Source organism: Lacerta agilis, chromosome 5 (genome assembly GCF_009819535.1).
Source record: "Lacerta agilis isolate rLacAgi1 chromosome 5, rLacAgi1.pri, whole genome shotgun sequence".
Classification (NCBI taxonomy): domain Eukaryota; kingdom Metazoa; phylum Chordata; class Lepidosauria; order Squamata; family Lacertidae; genus Lacerta; species Lacerta agilis.
Window position 1 is genome coordinate 26,610,388 of NC_046316.1, and position 26,530 is coordinate 26,636,917.

General features: G+C 41.6%; 1 protein-coding gene across 48 annotated transcripts in view; it reads left to right on the forward strand.

Annotated features, from left to right (window-relative positions):
* The window catches only part of COL13A1 (collagen type XIII alpha 1 chain), a 170,638-nt gene that overhangs the window by 93,074 nt on the left and 51,034 nt on the right, over positions 1–26,530 (forward strand). For 37 of the 48 annotated variants that reach the window (XM_033149055.1, XM_033149061.1, XM_033149009.1 and 34 more), the window contains 13 exons: positions 867–893; positions 3,473–3,523; positions 10,536–10,571; positions 11,023–11,049; positions 12,107–12,133; positions 15,494–15,520; positions 15,626–15,652; positions 16,090–16,116; positions 18,385–18,441; positions 21,694–21,759; positions 23,997–24,095; positions 24,478–24,519; positions 25,843–25,869. In XM_033149055.1, coding sequence (XP_033004946.1) covers positions 867–893; positions 3,473–3,523; positions 10,536–10,571; positions 11,023–11,049; positions 12,107–12,133; positions 15,494–15,520; positions 15,626–15,652; positions 16,090–16,116; positions 18,385–18,441; positions 21,694–21,759; positions 23,997–24,095; positions 24,478–24,519; positions 25,843–25,869 — 540 coding nt within the window. The remainder of the gene's footprint in view (positions 1–866; positions 894–3,472; positions 3,524–10,535; positions 10,572–11,022; positions 11,050–12,106; positions 12,134–15,493; positions 15,521–15,625; positions 15,653–16,089; positions 16,117–18,384; positions 18,442–21,693; positions 21,760–23,996; positions 24,096–24,477; positions 24,520–25,842; positions 25,870–26,530) is intronic. The other 11 variants (XM_033149015.1, XM_033149036.1, XM_033149046.1 and 8 more) reach the window with 6 other exon arrangements.

Sequence of the window (26,530 nt, forward strand, 5' to 3'; positions counted from 1 at the left end):
ACCTTGCCAAATGGATGCTTTTACTCTGGTTATTGTGGCATTGGCTGGGCTGGGGTGAGCTTGCATTAAGTGACGCCATCAGAACTGATCTTCCAAACAGTAAATCTTTCTTGATTGCGGTGGGTCTAAGGAACCTTGCCAAATCTCTTGCTCCTTCCCCATTGCTGACTTTTGAGCTTAAATCTAGCCCAGCCTAGCTAACTCTATGAGCTTACTGCTAACGCAAACCATTTGTTTTGCCATTCTTGAACTTAAGCTGGGTTCCTAGCTTCAGCTGCAGCAGCTCCTGACACCTTCTTAGGCTTCTTTAGGGTCTTTGGACAAAGAGTTAATCATGATGGAAAACAATCCCTGTTCCGTACCACTTCAGACTGCAGATGAGCAATTGCATGACTGAATGTGCCCTCTGCCCCACACATATAAAATTCCTAAACATAAAAAGTAGATTCTCATGATAAGACCGGGCTGGAACACATCTCCCAGGAATACTAGTTTTCTGCGTATGTAAATTTTAAAAAAGAAGAAATATATACATTCATTGATGCAAACCCTTATGGTACGTTTCAGGAACAGTTTTTCACCTTATGATGCACTCCCCTATCCAGAGACGGGGATTCTTAAAAGTGCTTTAAATGGGAGGGAGTCTGAAGCAAAGGTTGCCATCCACTGTGCTTGTGCGTGAGCATTAAACAAAGCATGTTTCAGTGTTTGTCACAAGGGGATTTTTGTGTGTGTGCTTCTATGTGTGCATCTATGTTGTTTGGGGGCTTAGTGTGCCTTAACACTGACTCCTGTGTTTGTGTCTCTCTTTCTCTCTTCCTTCACCCTCTTGCATGTGGCTGCGACTGGTGTAAATGGTGGCCCAGGGACTAAAAGGGCAACCTGGAGAGAAGGTGAGTCAGCTCTTTCCAGCTCATCACTTCATGACTGTGTCCTAAAAAAAAAACCTATGTCCCCTGGAAACACCTCCTTAACCAAGGTATTTTGCCCTGACAACAAGTTTGCTATGTGGTTGGTTGGAAACTAGTCCAAGTTATCCCTCTCTAACTCCCATCCCTGCTGTTCCTGGACTAGAAGAAAGGAAGAAATCCCATCCTCTACATGAGCCAAAGGCCCGGTTTAGCAGTACAAACTTTACAGAAATTAATATATGCAAATAAGAAATAGCAGGGCGGAGTTTTTCCCCTGGCACTCTGTGGAAAGAGCCCACACATGTTCCAAGACAGCAGGGGGAAAAATATTGTTTACTATAATTTATACTAACATTGTGAAGGCTGGCTAGGCAAGTTCAACATTTGCAGCTGGACCTTTCTGGTATTTTCTGGAACCATTTTCTGTTTCGTTGCTGACAGCAGTGATTGGTGCATTCAGGAAAGATACATGTGGAAATGTGGTTAACTGGACCAGCTGTGTCCTAGGCGGCCAGATGCGTTGTGTTGGGCCAGGTCCACCATTTCCTGATTGCAGCCTTCTATTATCTAAAGGGAAAGCCTCGTAAAAAATAATTGAGGAAAGCAGGTGCGAGGGGACCTTCTAACGTTTACTTTAATCTGTGGTGCTGTTTTCATTTGCTCCTATCCAGAAAAACATTACATCAGTTCTTTTTATGTTTGGGCAGAGGTAAGTGGTAGCCCAGAACAGATTGCAATGGAAATATCATATTTTTATTCGCTTTGCCCCAGACAGAACTAGGGCTTTTTCAAATGCCGAATGTATGTTGTGTGTGCGCCAGTCAACAGCACTATCTTTTCAGATGTTGCAGCACCTCAGAAGGAAAAAAAAGGGGGGGATGTTTGCTGCAGATTCTCTGTCCTTCCCAAGGAATTACCACAAAAGAGTTGACTGTTTAGAAATCCTGTCAGCCTGACATAAAGAAGAAAAAATAAATTGCATGATATATTCTGGAGCAGACGAGCAAAGCAGCTTGCAGACATAGGCCTTGGTTTCCTTCAGGTCATCCAAGACAATTAGTATAAAAAACCTTCATCAGGTTTAACATTAAATATTTGGGCATGTTTAGGTAAAACAAGTGGAACCTGAAGCATAATGCCGTAGTGCACCCTCACCTGCTAACAGAAGTATGCTGCTTAGGGTTATTTCCAGCATGCCAGCCATCCTCTAGCATATTGGAAGTTGTCAGGGACTCGAGCAGGCCAATTCTTTGTCCTCTCCTCCCCATCCACTTTCCATTTTCCTTTTCCAGCTGGACTCAACATTCTGTGACTCCTGGATGCCACTGAGCATGCTCTGTCCTCATTGGGCCATTGTTTTTGTCCCCATAGAGCTTTTCAAAATGTTTTATACTTTTGCATACCTCAGGATTCATCCAAGCATACTCTCTTGTTTCTCAGAAGTCCTGTTTTGGCTACGATCCTCTTTGCACTCCACCGCCTGTTCTTATAATTAGAGGGAATCCACCACTCCAAGCTGCTGGTGTGACACTCGTCCCTTTTTATCTGTCTAAGTATTCAGCTCTACTTATGTCCTATTCCTCTTGTCCACTAGTGCAGTGAATGGCTGTCTGTCCATAATTTGCCAAATTAAGACATGGCAACTCTAGGCTTAGCATGTTTTAATAGGGTTGGTTTATTTGCTGGTCACAGGAACTGCAAATCCTTAGACCCAGGCCTATGATAACTAATAGCCAGGAACAAAGTTTACTGACCAACATTTACTCATCAATTCAGGCAGAATATAATTCACTCATTAATGACAGGTATTATATAACTAATTGCATTTGATAGTACCCACAGTGTCAGAGCCACCAGTAAAAACTGCAAATATATAATACCACAGGATCATTCATGTTGTCAAAATCGGAAACCCTGTTTCTCCAAACAAACATGGACATAAATTGGTGTGATTGTGTAATTCTCATAGCTCTTATAGAACATAGTAGCTTTACTCCTAGTTATCACAAATCCTCCAGATTAGGAGATGAGGCTTCGCTATAGAGAATAAAGAGAATGATAACTAGAAGTGAGACAACTCTGGCACAAGAGAGTAGAGTCAGAATCTCTACACAGTGAGATTATACTTTCCATCCTCAAGGAGCCTCAAATGATGCTTTGATCTGATTTCAGAATAGGTTCAAAATGGCTCCCTGTCTTGTTTGGGAAAGGCCAAGGAACCTGCTGTTTTAATTGGAAGAAACCTGCTTTTGATCATTTTCCCCCTCAAGAGTGTGTAGATGTATTGTTCCTTTTAATCTCCTTTGTAAACTTTCTTTTTCCTCCTCGTTATTTCCTTGGCCACGCTTTCCTTTCAGCCCTCAGTTGTTGTTCATTTGAATCTTTAACTTTAAATATTCGCTTTGGCTTTGTCGCTTACATTCGTGTATTTTTCTCCCACTCTCAAATACTTCCCTTCCTTCTTTTTCTTCAACAGCCAACTCTAAGCCATTTCCCAGTCTGTTTTGGTTTTGATTTTCACGTCCATGTTCTCCTTCTCCTTCTCCCCCCATCCCTTGCAGGGAGCCCCAGGAGAAGCCGGCATATCCATCATTGGTCCCCGTGGCCCACCAGTAAGTCACCTTCTCTGTTTCCCCCCCCCCCTTCTACTTTTATGTTTAAAGGGTGTGGATGAGTTGCCCAAAAAAATACAGGGAGTGGGAAAATGCCACTAGTCAGCTCAAAGGGCCTGTAACTCTAAATGATGTGGTTTACATCCCTGGCCAGATTTGTTTTTATATTGAAATTACAGACTGTATATATTGGTTAGAAAGTACATCAGTCTCAGCACAAAAGCTCAAACTGGCCGTACCAGTGGTTTTCCCTCCTGTGTTTAAAAGTAAAGGAAATATTTTCTAAAGGGAAAAGCCAGTAACAGAAAGCATATTACACACCCTTGTTTTTTTTTTAGCAAAAAAATAAAAAATAGTATTGCCTTCAGATAATACCAGCTGGCAGGGGTGTAGCAAGGTAAATTGGTACCTGGGGGCAAAAAAAGAATTTTCAACCCCCCCCCCGAGGCAGAAGGTCAGGTGGTACCCGGTGCGGAAAATTTCTTGTCCCCCCCCGTTGATTCCCACCCCTCCGCAAAAATGGTTTTACATTATTTCATATTTTCTTACAAAGGAATAATAACAAGTAATAATAATAATAAACTTTTATTTATGTCCCGCCCTCCCCGGCCGAAGTCGGGCTCAGGGTGGCTAACATCAGATACATAACATTGGTATAAAATCAAACAATAATTAAATTACCTCCTAAAAACATCTCAAAATCAAATTAAAGTCTAATTTAGATGGCTTTCCACAGGGGTTAGGGTTGGGAACAGTAAGTGCTCCACTGAACTGAAATTTCAGCCTTTACGATATAGGAAAACAGCCAAGTAAACAGCTATTTTGGTGGAGGATGGTCAAGATATTAACCAATATGCATGAAATTTCATATATAGCTATATATAATCCCTAGTATAGTAAGACAAGACCTTTGGAGCAGGCATTTAAAAAAAAGTTTTTTATGAACTGCCCTAACAGGGCAGTAATTGTTCCTTGATAATTTGTGACCCCCTCCATTATGGAACGAGGGGCGTACCGCCCCCTACGCCCCCCTTGCTACACCCCTGCCAGCTGGTCACTGATTTCTGGTGCAAAGTACTAGAAAGAAATTTGACGTCATTTCCCCAAAAAATTGTGGTGGTATTCCCGCCCCCCCCAAAAAACACAACTTTGCAAGGAGCAAGACTTCACCGAGACTGTAGCTGAAGGAAGTAGACAAGTGTCTCCAAAAGAAAGGACCATGGCCACCTACCTTCTGCAGGTGGACAACAGCCAAGCTGCAGGGGACAAAAGAATCTTGTCAAAATATTTTTTGTTTGATTATTGTTGCAGAGCTTTTAGCAGGGCTAGCCCTATCACTAGGCAGAGTGAATTGGTTACCTCAAGCACCTGATTTTGTAGTTACAGGTAGGTAGCCGTGTTGGTCTGCCATAGTAAAAACAAAATAAAAAATAAAAAAATTCTTCCAGTGGCACCTTAGAGACCAACTAAGTTTGTTCTTGTTCAGCTTAGCCATGCAACGGAGAAAAATCACAGGTCACAGTCCAAAACCTGCCTGTTCCAACCCATCTTTGAGGGCCAGTTTTACAAAAATGAAAAGGCATGTTGATTTTGTCTTGAGACGTCTCACTAGAGAGCATTTACCTAAGCTTTATTAGAGTGGAACTACTTGAGAGGAAATAATTTCAGGACTGTGGCTTTAATAAGGCACGTATTATGCTTGAAGTGAATTGTTGCCTGCCATAATCATCAGTGCAGGGGAAAATGCTTTTTCTCCATCTCCATCTCCAAATCAATTGCAAAGATGATTTAGGTTTATAGTGACCTGGTGATAAGCGCTAAGGAGCACCTTGATAGCAAAGAAATGCAGGAGTACTCTGGAATAACAGCATGCTTTAGACAGATGTGAGATGACAAATAGTTTCCAGACTGTCTTTTGGAGGCAAGATGATGTGAGCAGTTGCACATCCAGAGCTTTTCAGCTGCTTAACATTACTTGGGTTTGCTGGCTTGAGCAAAGCATCGTGCTGAGCATGGCAGAAACAGACGCGTTCCACGACTTGGCAGTTCCCAGAGTTCTATTCTTGAGAACTTGATACAAACAACATTTGAGGAAGAGAAAGCTCCATGCTTCTTGGAATCTCTAGTGCCTGAACTTTTGCTCTGGCCTTTTATTGTCTCCAGCCTAAAGAGTCAAAAGGAGCAGCGTAGCAGTTTACAAGGAAGGTATCAGAGGCCAAGTTGCACCCTTTCCGGCTGTCCTCTAACTATTCTTTTCTCCGTCCTTTCTTGTCCATCAGCATTCAGAGACAATCTACATGCAGAGATTTATTAGTGAGATCCTCTCCTTCCTTGTTGTTTCGGAAAGCTACGGAGTGGACAGGCCATGGAATTTATAGCAGATCATCTCCCCTTGGTCCTTAGCCAGTGGCTCCAGGTGGTTTTATATGTTCTGCCAAAGCCAATATGACCAAATGCAACATCACAAAGCTTAATATTTTTTAAGCAAGTCTACTTCAGTCACACCAGCATTTTTTTTAAACGTGCTGTTTGGAGCAATTTAAGGCACTTTATAGCCACAGTAATTCTCTAAGGAATTTCTAAGACGATTTTGGTCTTCATTCTCTGGCTTGTGAAAGCCCTTTTGTAATATGAAAGAGGGGTGTATGTCAAAAAGCAATGATTTTCAAAGCATGCACTTGGTAATTCTAGGGTTCCATGGAAGCTTATTAAAGATTCTTCAATGAAACATTCAGTAAAGGCAGACAAACTTCTCCAAAAAACAGCTTACCCACTAATACCAGGAATGTTCCCAGGCACAGGGTGGGTGGATGTATTCTAGGTTTTGTTAAAATGGGGGAAACAATAGGATCCAATGAGTGCCCCACATGAACTGAATGACATTTCTACAAAACGCCCTGGAACTAAACAGAAGGACCTGCTAATTTCAGTTCTTTCTGTTTCTCATTTTTCCATTCTTAAATTCAGTTCTCTATGTTTTTGCAGCAATTTGTGATTTGAAAAAATAAAATCCCTGTGAAAATTTTAGTGGGAATTTCTGCTAATATACATACTTCTGTAAGCAGTTTGACTAATGTGCATATTTTACAAGCAGTTTCCCCCTAACATAATTCACTATATATATATATATATACACACTTTCCCCTAATATAATGTATCTTTTGTACACATTGACTGGAGAACTGACTTCCAAAGTTCAGTTAAGTATGAATTTTGAAAGATGACTGTATTTCAATTCATATCCGGTTTGGAAAGTGTGAAACTGAAGGATTTGCCTATACAAGTGAACTGAACTGAATTCCCCCTCCCCCACAATCCCTACTGGGAATGTTCCACTACGAGCAGAGGTTCCATGGTAGACAAGCAAATGTCTCAAGAGAAAAAGTTTGGAAACAATTGCCTTACAGGGTACGGTAACTGTGAAACCCTAGGGCTACTTTTACTTCTAAAATGACTGTAATGCAGCAGCAGATTTGTTATACAGTTTATTGTGTATAATAGGGTTTCATACTTCCACTGGCAACAACAAAAAGACTTCCCCACTTTCTAAATTAGGCTATTAGAATCCCTGATCAAAAGGAACTTGGGTGCAGATTTATTTATTTTTGTACAGGTTATCCTAAGTAATTATCTCTAGCATATGAGCTACTGCTTGCCATCTGGCTCCTCCTGCTGCTACTATTTTGCACCTGGGTTTGGTTGGTAGAGCTTGCAATTCTGGTGCAAACACAATTAGATCCTGCAAACCTGGTCTACCTGTGCCTGTCTTAGACTGTGCTAAGTATTAAATGGAAAGAGATTGATTTGGGATTTTCAGCCCCTTTATCTGGACTCTTCTCAATCTTAAATCTGCTATAAGAGTTTATAATCTTTTCCCCCATTATGTTTTGTTTTGTTTTGTTCAACAATTGAGGTAAATATAAACCATTGCTTATATAAACAATTTACACACATGAGTAAATTTGTAACTAAGCACTGAATGTTTCTTTGGATCAGATTGTAGAACAATAGCATGTAACTATTCTTTGTCTATTAGACAAAGAAGGGTGTCTCCATTTCCCTGAGTATTAGGAAGTGCCAGGGGAAGTTTTAGAGGGTCAGTTTCCTTGTGGAGGAGAGAAAACTGGAGACTTGCAGTGTTTATAATAGATGTATGTGTTATATAGAGAGTGAGAAGATAGGATGTTGTTTTGTTTTTGTTTTTTTTGGTTCGGTTACATCCGTGTCCTGCCTTCTTAGTGTAGGCTTACGAATTTAGTGATTTACAACATAATGGACCTAAACAATGGTTTAGTGTTTGGTGTGCTGTACATGAATTTGGGCTTACATTTTCCCTCCCCTGTTCCCCCTATGGTTACTTCAAACAAACCAGGTTCAAACTAGGGCTTGTGATATGGCTGGTTAACAAACCATAGTTTAAAACTATGAGTTCTAATTAGTTTAAAAGTGAAAGCAGAAGCCTGCAATATCCTCATGGCTATTATTGGGTGGGGGAAGTCTGCAAGCCTGATGCTTGTGCACATAATGCCAAACCATACTTTAGTGTTACATGCAAACATGGCCGTAAAACCACATCACAATTTTTTAAAACCCACAAACCCACAATATCAATTAAAACAAAAAAGCAGTAAGCCAATGCATGGAACAACTGTTCATGACACACATACTCGTGCAGTGGCTTGTATAAGCCACTAGCAATCAAGTTCCAGACTGTACACACCCAAAGTATGAACTGTTTTGTATTATTGAAGAATATGTGCTTATAACAATATGAGCAAGCCCAGTGAAATAACCACTTATATATGATGTACATTACCTTCTCTCTCTCTCTCTCTCTCTCTCTCTCTCTCTCTCTCTCTCTCTCTCTATTTTTGAACACATGTGTCAGAAACATTTTAGCCAGTCCTAAGTTGTGACATGTCTCCAAGCACTGAAGTTTATCAGAAATTCGAAATCCAATATATGCTTGCAAAATTGTCAGATCAGACAAGTAAAAATAGGCAACATTGTTTCCAGGCACCCTTAGCAAGTAAACCTTAAAATTAACTACACAGTGAAAGCACAAACTAGGTACAGTTGAAATACATGGAACAACCAGAATGGGACTTCTGGGAACAGGCACAGGATGTACACATTTGTTGCTCCATCTCCTGTTGGCATTGCATACCACCCTTGCTTAGGACTGTTCTGGCAACCATATTTGCTTCAACATTTTCCTTATGGGTAAAATGAATGAGGAGATATGAGAGCCAGACAACTGGGCTTGAGTGATCAAGACCACCATCATCTTTGAGGCTCAGTATACATCTCACAGCTGATTGACCACCATTAAATGCCTCGTTTTATGGCACTGTGATGCGGTTATATAAAGTATTCCTATAAAGTGATCCCAGGCACTGCAAACTACACCAAAAGGACTGGTGAGCAAGCTTGAATTTATAACACACATGTAATTGATTCAGAAACTTCAGACAAACTGTCTGGAATTCAAAACGAACCCTTCTGTAATGCTGCTTGGGCCTCTTTATTTCCCATCATTCATGTGAAACCAGCCTGAGTGGCTATAGTTGAAGAACAATTGAAGGGAAATTGGAAATTACATAGTCTCTTCTACAGAACTGCTTTCCTTTTAATTTCCTCAACACTGGTTACAGTGGTACCTTGGGTTAAGAACTTAATTCGTTCTGGAGATCCATTCTTAACCTGAAACTGTTCTTAACCTGAGGTACCACTTTAGATAATGGGGCCTGTTGCTGCCACTGTGCTGCTGTCATGCAATTTCTGTCTCATCCTGAAGCAAAGTTCTTAACCCGAGGTACTATTTCTGGGTTAGTGGAGTCTGTAACCTGAAGCGTCTGTAACCTGAAGCGTCTGTAATCCGAGGTACCACTGTATTTGTGTTATATCCTCCAGCAGTTATAATTGTATCTGTTTGGGAGTAGAATACCTGGTTCCTTGCCATAACCTTGCACAGGTTTCTCTTAGCATCCCTCCTTCTAATAGTGAACTCAGGTGGTAAGCACTTACAGGATTGGAGCCAAAAGGGACCCACCAAGAAGCAAGAAGGACTTATCAGCCTTCTTATGGGAAGACCAAAGTTTACAGAAGCTCGACAATCTTTAAAAGCCAAAGTCAATTCTCCAGAGTTCAGTGAGGACTGAGCATGCTCAGCAGTCTGCTTTGTTTGATGGTTTGCAACGATGTGGTGGAATCAGCATAGTAAGTGTCGAATCCATGTGGTGAGGTGCTTCACATCAGCACTTTGTCACATGGAGCAATCTTCATGTAGTTGGGATTCCAAGTGGCTGGCCATTGTACATCTGCTTATTTCATTTGGGCCCAAGACTTTATTTGCACATATCATCCTTCCTGGTGTGTTTGCTCCAGGTTCTGCAGTTCTTTCCACACTGATTCGGGAATAGGTTGCCCACATGGTTTGGCCTCATGGTGTGTTTGCAGGACACAAAAGCAATGCCCAGCCCATAGAAGACCTATCATTTGCATAGCTTATAAATATATCCTCAGTCAAGCTGAACCACATGGATGGAAGTCTTTCTCTGTGCCCAGAACAGTGTGGGAACAAATGCAGAAGGAACAGCAGCCACATTAGCAATATGTTTAAAGGTCTAAGACTTGTAATTTGGGGGGGGGGGAAATAAAGGTATTGGGGACTACACTTAAAAGGGTACTGAAACATTTAAAGATTTGTGGTGGCTGAGCATCAACATAAGTATTTTCTGAGTGGTGGAGAAATGTGCAGCTTGAGATTAGAGAGTCCAGTATTATTTAGTGACTTGCGGTAGCTTCCAGACACCACAGAAATGGCTTCATTTTGTACTAGTTCTCCGCAGTCAAGAGCTAATCCCTCAGGCCATGTAAAACAAGTGTACATATTTTCATCTGGCAAATGATGGAGAGTAGGAAATCACAAGGCCTGATGGAGTGATTTAGTCACACATGTTGCTGTCTCATCTGTTTCTTCTAATCTCTTTTTCCGCTTCATTCTATTCAGGGACAGCCTGGAACAAGAGGTTTTCCTGGGTTTCCGGTAAGTGGCACTGCTAATGCATACTGGTATGTATGAATGATATATTTCTAAGTGCAGCATCCCTTAAACTAAATGCCTCTCGAAGCATCTGTTCTAAAAATGGATGGCTGGGGATTGTGTCACAGAAAAGACATTGCTATTTCATTCAGTGCTTTGATTTCTTTAAAAATGTATTTATTGTTTTAAAAAATGTGGAAGTAGAGAGATCTCATATATTTTCCTTATAAATGAGTCATTAAAGCAAAAACTGTAACATCAAAGTCAAAGTCTTGTGGGCTGTATATATGGGCTATGAACACAGTCAGAATATTTGCCTGTTTTAGACTTAATTGCTACATACTTTCCTGGGAGAAAGCCCCATTGAACACAGCGGGGCTTGCTTCTGAGTAGACCTGTATAGAATTACACAAAAAGTCAACTGCTCACCTCTTTTCCTTTGTCTTAATTTCAGGGTCAAATTGGTTTAGACGGCAAACCAGTAAGTGAATATTCCCCCTCCCGACTCTTGTTCTTGCTCATACTCCTTGTCAGCAGCTTTCTGTCAATAACACTTTCAAAATGTTTATCTCTAAATCATTTGTTTCAATAATTCTGGGCAAATCCATATATGTGAAGTGGTGCTGGTGTGCAGACTACCACAAGACACGTCTTAGAAATTAAACTTGTCAGAAATTTAACTTATATACATAGCTGTCAACGTTTCCTTTTTTTGCAGGAAATTCCCTTATTATAGCATTGGGAAACAGCAGGGAGGGTTGACAGCTATGTATACAGCAGTGGGGAACAGCAGGGAGGGTTGACAGCTATGCTTATATAGTTGGAGACTTTTTAAAAATCCACCTATCATACACCAGTGTTTCTATTTTTATGTGTCTGTTTGTTTAAATTTTGAAAGCTTTAAAACCCAATTTTCATGAAATATTGGGGGAAGTGCACTTACAAGATATGAACCCGCATCACAATTCAGCCAAATCCAGACCTGAATAAATATATCTTCAGAAATTCTTTGAAAGGCCAGCAGCGATGAGGCCAGTAGTGGCCATTGTAGTGAGGTAGAGCCATCCTCCCAACATTTGCATTGCTGCAGGGGCACAGTGGCTGAAAGGTCAGGGCTGTGTAGGAACCAGTGTCAGGAAGGCTGCTCTGCCCGAAATTTGGGCCCTCCTGCAAGAGGCCATATGTACGTATCTCTGTGAGGAGTGAGTTCCAAATGTGTGTGGCCACCGTTAAGAAAGCCCTGTTCCTGGTACCTGCTAGCCTAATGGCTCTTGCTAGCGAGTTAGAGAGCAGGGTCACAGTTTTCATTTCAGTGCTTCGGCAGGCTCATCCACTTGCAGGCAGCCCTTCAGATAACATGATCCCAAACCACTTAGGGCTTTAGATGTCCAAACCATGAGAAAACCATTGCTGTAGGAAAGCAACAGGAGAACGCATGGCTAAACGGTAATGACAATTGCAGAAGTCTGAGGCTTCAAAATGTCCTACCGGTAGTAACTAAATGGTCAGCCCTGATGCAGTCTTCCTTTCCATTTCAGGGGCAACCTGGACAGAAGGGAGAAGTGGTAATAAGACTTTAATCTGTTTCTGTACAATATGCTGGGTTGAGGCTGGAGACTTTTAAGCTTGTAAAAGGGCAAGACTGGCAGGGTGGGTTTGTGAGGTCCTCCTTTCAAAATGGAATTAGGGTTGCCATATTTCAATAACTGAAAATCAGGACATGAAGTTTGCTGTTATATGCACTGGGAAACCACAGTATTGTGTGACTCGCTTTCTTGCACTTTTATTCTGATGGTCTGGATCCAAACCCGCAATATCTCCAAGGTATCCCTCTCCTTTGCATGATGCTAGTCACCATGAATTTAGTTAGCTTCATGATTCAACAAGGCTTAATTTGCCTTTGTGCTTACTGTTCCTTGTTGTGACTGCTTTGCTAAATCCTTTCAGATTTAAGCTACACTGGGATAATTAGAACCTTCAGGAGGATTTGCTGGGTGGTTGGCAAGTCTGAAATGCATGGTGAACTGGGTCATCTGGTTGTTTCACCATCAGGTGGTAGCTCCACATCACTCCACCCCTCCTCCATCCATCTTAACATGTACTTAATAGAAGGATGGGGGAGGGAACCGTGCCTTTTGAGATGAATGGGGTTGAGTGCTGAGAAACTGTGTTAGGATATCCTGTTTTCATTGTCCAGATTTCTTTTTTTAAAAAAACCAAAAAAACAAACAAACCCAGAAATACTTGTCAGGGAACCCACACAGTTTTGAAAATCAACTGTTCACAAAATTATTCAAGTCAATAAATTGGAAAGCAGAGTTAGCAATAGCCAGATACAGACCATTTAGCCTATCTTGCTTGTAACTGGACACACTTTCACATACCAAATTCCTGGTCCATAAATTTTATCCACCTTGTTAATTCTGCTGCCACCCTGTGTGTATTGGCCCTGTTTTACAAAGTATCTCATTTCAGTGTATGCTTTAATTCCTGCATTGCTCGAGTCATGCTTTTATTTTCTACGAAGCTGGAGTTTTACCCTGTGTCTAAAGCAGAGCGAACCACAGGATATAGTGTATACTTCGCTTCCTCTCTGAGTTAATGAAATAATCCCACCCTACAATCTATCAAATACTACAGGCCTGTGGTCTGGCAAGCTTCTGCTTGCTTTGGCCCAGAGCCTACAGAATTCCAATTTAACCCCACTGTTCAAATTAATTGTCACTCTGTTAATATAGTATATTTTCACTACATTATTTGTTGCAGGCAGATGCTGAAACATGCTGTGCTTTCTGTATCTGATGAATTGATTGTGAGATTTTCTTTTAAATTAAGTTTTGGGGGCGGTATGCACATATTTTGTGACCCTCTAAGTCAACACAGCCCACCAGGCATGTGTTGTGTGGGCCAGCCAGGTGTCTCAGAAAACCAAAATGCTCTTTTTAGGGTGGGGAGGGAGGGAAGCTCCAGGCAGGCGCCAAAGACAGTTTTATTGAGCCCCTGGTGGCCTGTGTTCAGCTCACCGAGTCACAAGTGGAGCAAGTCTCCACCAAGCATATTTTCAGTGCATCCCAAACACTAGAAAGGAAGAGGCCAAGCACAAGAGATTTTAAATAGGCTAAAGCCTGTGGCTGTGCTCCAATTGACTTCTCCATCACTTTCCCTCAGAGAGCTGTATCCCTAATGTGCTTTACTGGCCGAGGGAGCCGGCGTACAGCTTCCAGGTCATGTGGCCAGCATGACTAAGCCGCTTCTGGCGAACCAGAGCAGCGCAAGGAAATGCCATTTACCTTCCCACCGGAGCGGTACCTATTTATCTACTTGCACTTTGACGTGCTTTCGAACTGCTAGGTGGGCATCAGAGGTATGCCAAAATATCACAAAATAGTGTGCAAATGAGAGGTATGCCATACCCTGTTGTTGCTGTAAAAAATGTATGCAGGTCCCTCCTCAGATAAGTTTGTCATGTCAGCACTATCTTATCTTTGAAGAGAATGTAAAAAAGACATTCAGCACACATCTCACATTATGGCCTGATTTTTATTAGTCTAGCTCAATGTTTCCCAAACTTGGGTTTCCAGCTGTTTTTGGACTACAATTCCCACCATCCCAGACCACTTGGTCTTGCTAGTTAGGGATGATGGGAGTTGTAGTCCAACACAGCTGGAGAACCAAGTTTGGGAAACCCTGGTCTAGCTGCTGGACACTATTTTACTTTGAATGTGGGTTGTTGCTGTCGTTTTGCTACGTTTTGGTTGCTTTCTTTTAGTTAATTAATAGGCTAATGCTGCTGCTTTTATTTTTAATTGGGCACCTGTTATTTTTGTTTATAAGCCACCCAGATCGTTTCACCAGACATGTGCACATGTCACAGCATAATTTAGCAAACTGGATTAAGGGGTGCAGTGGTGTTGAGCCAGAGCCACCACCTGCTGGCAAGACAATAAGACCTCCACCTCACTGTGGATTTCACACTTGTCATTCACAGGTCGGGTCCCTGCTGTGAAGTAGCTAATATTCCATCCTCCACTCTGCAAGATGCAGTGGACAGTTTAGACTTATTTGTCCCATGTGTGAAAAAACGTCTATTCTTCCTGCATTAGGAATGGGTTAATCTGTCAATTTCAGTATCTTTCAGTTTCTCACTTTTTCACTCTTAAGTTCAGTCTCCACATTTCTACATCGGAATATTTTTTTTAAGCCCTCCAGAAAATTTGTCAGCATTTTTGTGCAAATTTCTCATGTACATTCTAAATGCATTTTTGCTCAGTGTGCCCATTTTTTGAAGCAAAATGCATATTTGATTATTTATTGTCACTGATATATGCATTTATGTGCACACTTTACCATAGTCTGTGCATTCTTGTTCACATTGCTTGGCTGGAGAACTGCTGTGCAAAATCTGGATAAGTGCAACTTTCTTAGGCTATCCATTTCGGTACACAGGATTGTTTTGAAAAGTGTGAATCTGTCGTCTTTAAATGCAAACAGAACTGAATTCCTCCCCCATCCCTACTTTTGGTGATGCTACCCTTACAGACCTTGCATCCCACTGCCCACACTGCTGAATTCTGTCATTAGTGGATAGTTTCTCCTGATGGGGACTGCATATGCTGTAAGGATATTTAATTGATGTGCAGCATCACCATGAAAGAAAGATTTCCCACATCTGCACATGGAGTAGATGACATCTGTAACAGGCCCAATTAATATATGTTACTTGGAGGATCCTAAGAATACCAGATTATGGAATTAAAAGGTTTGGATGAGAATTATCGCAAAAGGGGATACCGCTTGCCTATGTTTCCTGTCTGTAATGCCAAAGTTTTATCTGAAACTTACATCATGTGCTGTCGAATTCATCATATTGTTCAGTTTGTTTTTCACTCAATGTAACCTCTGCTTGGGTTTTCCTCCCCTCAAAGGGCCCAGCTGGTCCCAAAGGACAACCAGTAAGTAATTACTTGTACATAATTTCTGCTCACACTTATTTTTGGCATTCCTTATCACCATTATATATGCAACATGACTCTATATTTGTTTTCTGCTTTCTATAGGGAACCGCTGGACAAAAAGGAGAAAAGGTGAGCTTAGCAGAATTAACATACTACCTACAATGAAAAGGGAGTTCCATGTTGGTTTGGGTTTCACGTACTAGAAATACCTGGGTTCAACGCAGGCTAAAATAGTTGTGTGCTCTCTTAAAGAGGATTTAAACTCACATTAAAACACAGGTTTTTCTAGAAACTGGAAGCTGAAACAACCTGGAACTCCAGGCTATTCATGTACCCTGAATCAATAGTCTCAATATCCACAGTTGCTTTTGAAAATAATTTCCCCTTTGCACATTTGAATCCATGGACAAAGTCCAGTCCACAGGATGCTTAAATCAGCATTATCCTCACTGACATGGATGCATTCAAGTCAGCAATGCACCTGCTATGAACCTGTCTCCACGAATCTATTTTGGTTACAGCATTCATGATGTAAACTATTTTCTTTTAATCTCCTACTTTTGCAGGGTCAATGTGGAGATTATCCACACAGGGTAAGCAGACTCTTCTATTTTGTTTGTAAAGTGACCCTTGCATATTCCTCATTTATTTGGATGGCTTTTATGGAAATATAGAACTTAAGAGTTCTTAGAGTTCATCACTGGCTCCTGCAGTCCTTTCCTCACCCCACCCCCCATCCACATAGATATTTTATTAGCTGACTGCCTTATTGGCAGATACAGTGAGTGCAGAGTTTTCCGGGAAACATTTCACCAATTTCTCCATCTAGCTAGCAGATCAGCCAGTTAGGATTGCTCTGCCCAGTTTCTCTGCATTTGAACCATAGAATTGTAGAGTTGGAAGGGACCTTGAGGGTCATCTAGTCCAGGCATGTCCAACAGGTAGATAGATCACTGGACGTCTGTGGTAGATCACTGGCTCCCCCCAAAGAAACTCAGCAACTTTGGCTCCCCTAAAAAAAGCTCTACATCTTTGCGCTGAAGCCCCCCAAAACAGGGCTTTCCTTCCTAAAAAAAAAGCTCAACAACCTCAACCTCAACCCCCCAAAAGGGGGTAGATCACTGCCAGTTTTTAACTCTGAGTAGATCACAGTCTCTTGGATGTTGGCCACCCCTGATCTAGTCCAACCCCCTGCAATGCAGAAATCTCAGCTAGAAAGGCATACATTGGGGCTGAAATTATTATAGGGACATAGGTTTAAATACTTCATATTCAGCATTTGAGAAGTCACCTAATAAATATACCCAAAATCTGGCCCTCACCCCAGAGAGATATAGATGTTCTGTTTGTCCAGGAACCAGGGTGATGACAGGATGCAGATAATGACGCTTTTAGAGGTATCTGAGGCAGAAGAATGCAGGGAACAAAGGCTGGCTGATTGGCTGTGTGTTCTGGCCCATATAATTACAACAACAGAGAGCCAAGTATATTTATTTAGAAAAGCAGTGTCAGTCAGTTGCTATGGGCTTTTTATTTTTAAGTTAGAAGCATAGTTTGCCTGAGCAATGCTCTGAGTTCAGCTGCACTCCCTTGCAAGTTCTCCCAGTGCTGATCAAGATGAAAAGCAGGGCCCACAGAATATTAAAACATTGAGAAACTAATCAGGGGTAAAGAGGACTTGACCATACCATACGATCACAAAGAAAAAAATAGTGTGGCTTGCTGTCTCTGTTGGATATTTGGAATTGTTATTTAAGAAATTATATCTTCCCATCTCAGATGGTGCTTTCAGCTACAGGAGATCTACATAATAAGAGGAAATGTAATAATGATCCACATGATATGAGCAAATAGATTAAGGTGGAGAAGCTCTGGCAAAGCTTTGCAACGGGAGTATGCCTTGAGCCTTCCTCTGCTACATTCTATACTAACCGGCAGCCTATGTTTTGTTTCTGGGGGTGAGGAACCTGAGACCTATGAGCCGCAGCCAGCAAAGTTTGAGATTGTAGTTTCCAACTCTAATTAAAATTATAGGAACTTAAAGGTTTTCTTTTTCTTTTTAAAAACAACACTGGGCCTCAAGATGATACAAAAATGTTCTTAACGACTTCAGAGCCAAATGATTTATTAAAGTCATAAAAATGTTATGCTTTTTTAAAAAGCCATTAAGCAGATTCATGATTTTTGAACTTTGAGAGATGCTAGACAAGAAGATTAGGCCTATCCTGCTGCCTGGAAATCTTAGATGGACTCGGGGCACTGGTCACAATTTCCATCTTTGTTAAGCATTGCCCTTAAGCAATACTTTGCAAATTATCAGTGGTAAGGTGTGTGTCCCCCCCCCCCCATGGATCTTAAAGGAAGGCATTTAATTTCTTTGTTCCATAATAACAAACTTATCTTCTTTTCCAAAAAGAGGAAGGAATAGCTCAGATACTTGTTTTAGCCTGCTTAGGATTTCTGAATAATGGGTTTCTTACCATTGTGTCTGTGGCATATGAACTGATTTTTTGGCCTGGGTTCCCCTCCTCTACCACTATCAGTAAGGCAAGGACTGAAAATCCAGCCCCACTCTTATGTAGTTCCCTAGCCTGTCCATCGAGCAACAAATTAGGAAAGCTGATACTGTGCTCTCAACGAAGGAAATGAATGCATCAAGAGGTTATGTATGCCTTGCACAATACAAGCCTTGAGGACAGATGAGGTAACTAAAACAGGTAAAAAAGGCAACAGGGTTGGGCAGGGGTTGCAAGCTGTCTTCGGACTAGATTTAGGAGTTGGTGAAATTCATTTTGCTGCTGATGGTATAGAGAATCAAATTGACCCAGCTCTGTGTTGCTCTGTCTCCACTGTCCCCCTAGGAATACCTAAGCACCACACTTGCAGCCCTGCGTTCTAATCAGATCCTTACACTGAAGGTTTGTGGGGAAAGGGTTTAACTGGTCCTGTTGCAAAAGGCCAAGGAGATGAATCCAATATTGCATGTTCTCAGTGGCAAAAGGTCCAATAACGTACCTGTGGGACACTACCCCCCCAAAAAGGAAAATGTGTAAAATATATGCTACCATCAGACTTCAGTTTTTCACTGCGGGAAAAGGCAAATGATGTAAAGAAAAACATTCTGTATATCATAGTCATGCCATCTGAACTATCCTGAGCTCACCTTCCAATAGTTGTTAATGACTGTCATCTCAAGATTTATTTAGGAACATAGGAAGCTGCCACACTGAGCCAGGCCACTGTTCCATATAGCTCAGCACTGTCTACACTGGCTGGCAGCGGTTCCCCAGGGTTTCATTCCCAGCCTAACTAGAGATGCTGAAGGTTTAACCTGATCAGCACTATTTTTGCCTTGTCTGTGTTGTTTTTAGATCTTGCCTCAAGAGGAGTCTCTTCTATTGAGCAATTTCACAGTTAATTATAAGATATGTGAAAGGCACTCTAAGATCATAGAATCATAGAGTTGGAAGGCACCCTCAGGATCATCTCGTCCAGGCATGTCCAACAGGTAGATTGTGATCTACCAGTAGATCACTGGACGTCTGTGGTAGATCACAAAGCTCAACAACTTTGGCTGTCAATAACAATGGTTAGATCACAGCCAGTATTTGTATACTGAGTAGATTACAGTCTCTTGGGAGTTGGACATGCCTGATTCTAGTCCATCTCCCTGAAATGCAGGAATATGCAATTGCCCTATATGGGGACTGTTATTGGCACCATGCTCTAACCAGCTGAGCTAGGAACGGGCAACCTGTGGCTTTCCTAATGTTTCTGGACTACAACTCCCATCATTCCTGACTGACCAGGGCTGATAAAAGTGTGGAGAGCAGCAGCATCTGGCGGGCCACAGTTTCCTCATAGCTGCCCTAGATATTCCCATGCTTCTTATTAGGAAAGGTGAGGCATCAGAAGAAAACAGCTGGGCCTAAGGATGGCATGCCAAATCTTCCTCAGTGTCATGTTTGCTCAAATCTAACACCTTACACAGACGGATGGAATATGAAAGTCCTATTCAGGTGTTTGTCTCCGTACTGTCTCAGTCACATAAAGAGAATTAGTGGGGCTGCATGTGCTTCTCTGCATGCATCACCACACCCTATACTGTCCCCACAGTGTTGATACAATGGGGGAATGTCTGAAGGTGATATGTCTGCTGAGCATGCAGAGGCTGCCTCCGGAAGCACTCAGGGTTCCAACTCACAGGGCACCCTGTGTGTTTGTCAGGCAGTTCCCACCCTGCTTTAGATCTTCCCCCAACATGTTGATGGTGCTGGGGACAGGTAGATGTGTGGTGTTGTGGTGGGGGCAGGGGAAGCACACGTGGCTTTGCTGTGTGTCTCTCTTTCTGCACAACAGAGATTGTGTGGGGAAAAACACCTGAAGAGGGCTACAGCTTCCAAAAATTCAGCTGACTTTGTCGCCTCTTAAGAGTTACAGGGAATGTGCAGTTCCCTTTTCTGTGATTCACAGACTGAGCCCCTCTGTGGTCTTTGGATCTGCTGTTGAATGTGACCTTAATCCAACCGTTGCTCTTCCAATTTTACCACCACAACAATGTCCTCCCTTTTTAACAAGCTGCCCAGAATGACTGGGTTGCAGTGCTGCAATATTGTGATGACATTTCAGTTTTGCAACAAGACTGGAAATTGGCCTGCACTAAAGAGCAAGCAGCCATAAATAAGGGGAAGAAAGTGTACTCTCTGAAGTGTACACAGTTGCTGTCATGGGAGACCTGCAGGCATACCTCTCAGCCTCAAAAGAAATTACAGGCATCTGCATTTTTGAGCTTTAGCAAGACCTGATTGTTCTTGCACATATACTAGTGAAAATCAGGAGTTATTCTAGTTGTAGAATGAGGATAAGCATATGCAGTGGTTGGAACAGTTCATTGAATATTTGGCAGGCAGAATATGCATAGATATGCATAGATATGTTTGTTTTCCTGGAGCCATTTTTGTGAGGTGGAATGGATATCTGTAGCATGGAACACATGGCTTTGGATTTAAAATAGACACGCATAGAGACAGCTGTGAGGCAAGACATACACACGCTCACACACGCAAGGTAGAATGATGTGGAGTAAACTTTGGAAAGGTGCTGAAATTAGAAATGTATCTCATGCATACTAATTACTTTTGTGAGGTCAGGTATGGTAAAACTGAAGAGTGAAATGACCTCCATGTGAAGCTCATGTTTGGAACACTGAAGGAATGAGTTCTGAGAAAAATCTCCTATAGTTGGACTTGGCAGGGAGTGAAACTTCTGCCAACATGTAGAGCTGGATTCCTTGTTGGAATGAAGTCTTCAAGTTATTCTGCATTCATCCCTTCAGAAATTTAAAAGAAGCCTTCTTCATATCCATTTTCACTGGGGGGTTTTGTTTTAAAAAAGCAGGCACACTTCTTTTACTATAATGACTAGTTTTCTTTAATAGGGAGATAAATTGGCTCAATTATATACAGTTGGGCCTATCTAAGGGATGAAAAATGTTTTGCTGAGAATATCTGTTGTAATCAGAATAGCTTTTGCAGTGATTAGCAAATTTGCTATGGAATTAGCTAGCAACAAAAAAGAATGGTCAAGAAATGAACTATATCTAGTAATAAGGAGAGCACAAAAACAACCAGTGAGGAATGGTGACTTTGGGTGAAGCAAAGAGAAGAATATGATGTAAACAGAGAAGTGCAAATAACAAGTCAAGAAGCAAATTGAGAGCAGAAGTACTCTGCCTAGAGACTACAGGTGTGAAGGGTAGCAAGTGTCTATGCTTATTTGCAATGATACATAGCAGAAAGTGACAGCATGATCAACTTTTTATTATTCCATGTTAAATAACTAGAAAGTATTTTTATTTTTTTTAAAAAACTAGAGTACTCTGAAGCCTGAAGAATAAAACCAAAGCCTATGTTCAAATTATTAAAATGGAACATAGAAGAGCTCAAGAGGCTTGCCAAAAGGTTCCCAATGACAGATACCTTTTCCATTGCCCTTCATTCTTGTCTCTGAACTGTAACTTACTTTCATTACATCCTTTCATTGTTTTCCTCCCCACCCCCTTTCCATTTTCTTCATTGGCTGTTCTGTATGACTTTTGATGCCCTACTGACCTCCTTTGCCTTGTGACCTTTGGCCCTTGCCCTGTGACCTCCTGACTCGGTCTTCTTCAGCTGTTGCCTCTTCTCAATTCAGTGCGGCTGGCTCCACCCCCAGTCATAAAGAGACGCACCTTCCAGGTATCCTTCTTCTTTTCCTGGTTTTAAGCATTTTCTTTTAATTCAGAGACTGGTGATTAATCAGCTTCCTTTCTTCCTTAGAGAGGGTTTCATGAAAACTAGAAGAAGCAGGGATCTCTTTAGAGAGTCAGTTATATCCGCCATTTGACATGCCTGTACATCAGAAATGAACCCACAAGCTGGTTTTAGTTCATTGTGTGCTTGCGCTCTCAGTTTAAGCAGCTAAGCATGAACAGAAATATTTTGGCTGCTTCTCCTGATGATCTGATTTCAGGGCCACACAAGATGCTGTAAGAAATAGTGTTATTGAGGAAGAACAAGGTTTTACAGAAAAGGATTGCTTCTTTTTCTTGGAGAGAGAGCAAATGACCCCCCCCCCCTTGCAGTACCATAGAATATCTGAAGGAGAACTGAATCTAAGAGCCCTGTGTTTACCACGAGACTATGCACTGATGTCATGCAGGTATTGCCTGCAGTAAACATGTAAACATGTATTGTAAGGCAAGCTTGCACAACCTGGGACCTACCAAGCAGAATGTAGTGTATGGTAACCCAGAGGCTCAGCAAACTGGCTAGACCTTTAAAAACAAGGGGACTGTTAAACACATTGTAGGGTGGCTGTTTTCAGCTTGCTAGATCAGACGTTCTCAAGGCCTGGCAAAGTGTGACAAACAGGCACCCATCTCTAAATACCTGAGGATTTGTGTCATGGACACCAGATTGGTCACGGCTCCTCTGGGAGTGTCTACACTTAATATGTTTACTGTGGAAAGTGTTGGTTTTGTTAGGTCAGTGTAGCTTTACTAAACACAGTTGCCACACAAAATAATATCCTGATTGCATCCACAGCAAACACTCTTTGACTCCCCAGACAGACATACTGTAGCACTAACAGTAAGGGAACCTCTGCTGACAATCTCTTCAGCTCCTCTAGAGATAGTTTTGAATGAAGGCACTGGAATGAATTAGCTTGTATATCTATGGAGATTTATACATGGGCATTTGGCAAGTACTGGCTCAGCTGCCTACAACATCCTTCAGAGGATACAGCCGCAGTGCCCTTGGCTTTGTTTGAGGACAGTATTATGTGTGTTTGTGTAGATGAGTGCAGATGGTTCATCTCAGCAAGAGTTCTCTATAGTGAGATGCCAACCCACACAAAGCCTCTTGTTACTGTGGCATTATGGTATGCTTATGAATACTTTTAGCCTGGAATGGCCCTCTAGGATTCATCTGGAATGTAACTGGATGGAGGGAGTAAGTCAGAGATCAAACGCCATACTTATCGGGTGTCGCATGCCTATTTTTAACCATTAATTGGAGCTATATAATTTTTTGTAAAGTTTTGCTAAGCACCAAGTGGTTTCATTGTGTGTGGATTTAATGTTCTGTTAGAGTTCACTGCAGGCTATCTCACACAACCACTTTGGCTGGGTGTAAAAAAACAAAACAGGGAAGTCAATGAAACAGACGGCTGGAATTCAGGACATAGTCAAGGTTGGGTAGAGAAAAAGCAACTCAACCAGGGTTCTTACATTCATGCATTCTATTTTGCATTCTGTTAGAAAGGAGCAATATTCAGTGGAGATAGTAATAATAATGCACCAAAATAGATTGTATTTTTTATTGTATTTATTTAAAGGATTTGTAGCTCACCCTTCATCGGTACTGATACCAGTGTGAGGTACAATGTAAAATAAATGATAAACAACATCAGTAAAACAAGCAACCAAAATTCTTAAAGCCTGAGAGAAAACATAAGTTTTTAAGGAGTCTTTTGAATATAGGAAAAGAAGCAGCAGAAGCAAGAACAGAAACGAGACTGAGATGGAACAGAAGTAGTAGTTTTAAGGGGTTGTTATCTTGTGTCATTCAGACATCCTTGAAACCCCCAGTCTGTAAGTCTGCAAGGAAGGGCAGAAGAAGGACAAGCCTTAAGAACAATGACAAGGGCTCGTTTGATGGGCTTTAGTATTGATGCTCGCTTTCCCAGCCTAAGATCTGATTGGGAGTTGTATTCCTTCTGATGGGAGCTTTAAAGTCATTCAGGAATCCATGCAGAAAGCCCATCTGCACGTTGCCCTTTGCTCAAGTTTTGGAAACCCCCTTCAGGTACTTACTAACAGCAACCTGCTTGGCTTGGCTCTTCTTCCTTTGCTCAGGCTCTGCTTGCTATAGATCACACTCCAGGGTCATTGTGCTGCACTGATGATAGCGTTGTTTTCAATACACCTCAGGGTGAACAAGGACAGGCAGGAATCCAAGGGCCTCCAGGGCCACCTGGGCCACCAGGCCTCCCAGGGACTCCAGGACAACCTGGACCAACTGGACCAGCTGTAAGTACCTCTTCAATTGCTTGTGTCTGTTTCCCATACTTCCTGTTCTCTGAAGAACCAAAGATCTGGCTTTTACCTCCATGGTGGTTCTGCAATGGTGGTGCACCAAAGCCTTTCTTCTCCCATGTTACATGAGGATGCCATTTCCTCTACCCCAGCCTGTGTGAACTTCCAGGGTGAAGAAGTCACACTCTGGCTGCAATTATGTCGCTCTCAGCAGGACGCCCAACTTTTAAAAGCCCTCAAATTCTATTTGATGTTCTGCTAGCAGCACCATTCCTGCAGGGACAGTAAGCATTTTCAAAAGGTCAAAATCACTCTTGTTGAAATAAGGGTTTACCAAGCTGGCGTCTCTGAAAGACACATTTCTGTGTTGCCTTAGGGAAAAGCAGGAGAACCAGGGAAGCCCGGCAAGGATGGAAAGGTATCCGTTTCATTTTTTCCTTTACGGTTGCTGCATTTGCTTGCATGAACGTGATTTATTTCTTGGTGCCTTCAAGGGACATAATGAATGCTGGCTCAGCAGTGCCATACAACTGCATGCATTAAAGGAAGGGTGGGCAAGCAGTGAAGGGAGTTGGTCATTTAGTAGCCATTCTCTTGCCAGCTTCGTCTGAATGTAGTCAGCTAAAAGTCCTGTTACCGGTACTTGGTTCTCAGATTTTAAAACCCCTCTAAACTCTAGGATTTTTATTTTTTTTAAAACCCCTATGAACTTCAGCCCCTTGATTTGAGTGCATGGTGGAGGGTTAACTTGAAATAATTGGGAGTAAGGGTTGCTCTCAACTCATCTTGCTTAAATCCTAGGATAAACACTTATAAGCACAAAACAGGCTTATTATCTGTGAAAAAGAGAGGGAGGGAGAGAGACTTGAGCTGCATACACACCATACATTTGAAGTACCTGTACTTTTAAAGCATATCCTCCCTACCTTAAGAATCCTGGAAACTGTAGTTTGTTTGTTTGTTTGTTTGTTTGTTTTTAATAATAAATTTTTATTATTTTTCAAAATACAACAAATTACAGCCAATTTAACATCTAATATAAAAAACATTAACTATTGCTCTGCCGAGCTACGACTCCCCTCCATCACGTCAGCAGGTTTTCTAGTCCATTCTCAACACGCAGTTATTATTCCTACTAGTGTTTTTAAACTTCCACGATTCAATCTTAAGTATTCCACAAATTTACTCCAGTCTCTCCGAAACCTCGAGTTGTCCTGGTTTCTGACCCTACCGGTCAGTTTCGCAAGTTCTGCATATTCTACCATTTTCGTCTGCCACTCATCAATCGTTGGTAATCGGAAACTGTAGTTTGTTAAGGGTGTTGAGAACTGTCAGGGGTGATTTACAGTGCTTTAAAGGTGCGGCGTGTCTGCAGTCATGGGCCTAAAATGCATTTTTTGCCATCCCAATAAGCTCTGTCTCTTCAAATTTGGGACTATAGTAGTTTGGGTGTATGGAAAGATGTTTGTGAAGTATCAGCTGACATCTACTAAAATGAATAGTTCAGGGCCTATAAAGGAGAAATAATGCAACATGGTGCATGCTTGATATGGGGCTTAGAATTCATTTACTTACTACAGAGGATAATTTCTGCATACATTATTTAAGTAATAAAAGATAAAATATATGGTGGTATGGTATAAGGAGAAGTAAATGTAGTACAGACCTTAGCATATTGCCCAGTGCTGTGGGGATTTTCAGGTTTTTACTACTTCATGATGTCATATGCTTTTATCTGCAGGGCTTGCCAGGACCTCCTGGACCAAAGGTGAGTAAAGCAACTCAGAAGAAATACCAGAAATAAAAACTGCCCTCTAAAATTTCAAATACTTTGTGAGTGAGATGTGAAATGCAATGAAGTCCAGAATGTGGTTATAAACTGAGTTCTCAGGATGCTGCAAAATGGTTTAATTACAAGAGAGTTAGTCTATCATGCTCTGAGAATGAACAAGGGAGAACCCTACACGCACAAAAAGCAGTAGGGATCTTTTAACTAATTTGTTTATTTAAGGATCCGTGACCCTGACTTATTGTGTTTAATGCATCTTAGAAGCACAGGCTCAAATCTATATATAGCAAAGGAACAAGTTCTGAATAAACGTATGTACCTTTGGAAGGTATAGGAAAATAAGGACAACCTATTTGCGTTAATGTGTTTATTAGCGTGAAAATTAGTAATGCGTGAAGAGCTCGTGTTCCTCCTACTCATATTCTTGCCTCCACATAAGACCAATTTTGAATCAGGCCCTACCTGATTTAGAACCACGAACTAAGATCCAATTAGAAGAGGTTGGGAAGTATGCCAGGAACTAGCTAGGAAGCCAAATAATTCTTCCACACCCGTTTGAACAGAGAAACTTAGCTTTTAAAACTTGCATATCTGTAATGAGCTCCACAGCACAATTAAGATTGGGTTGGCAGGCTCTGGA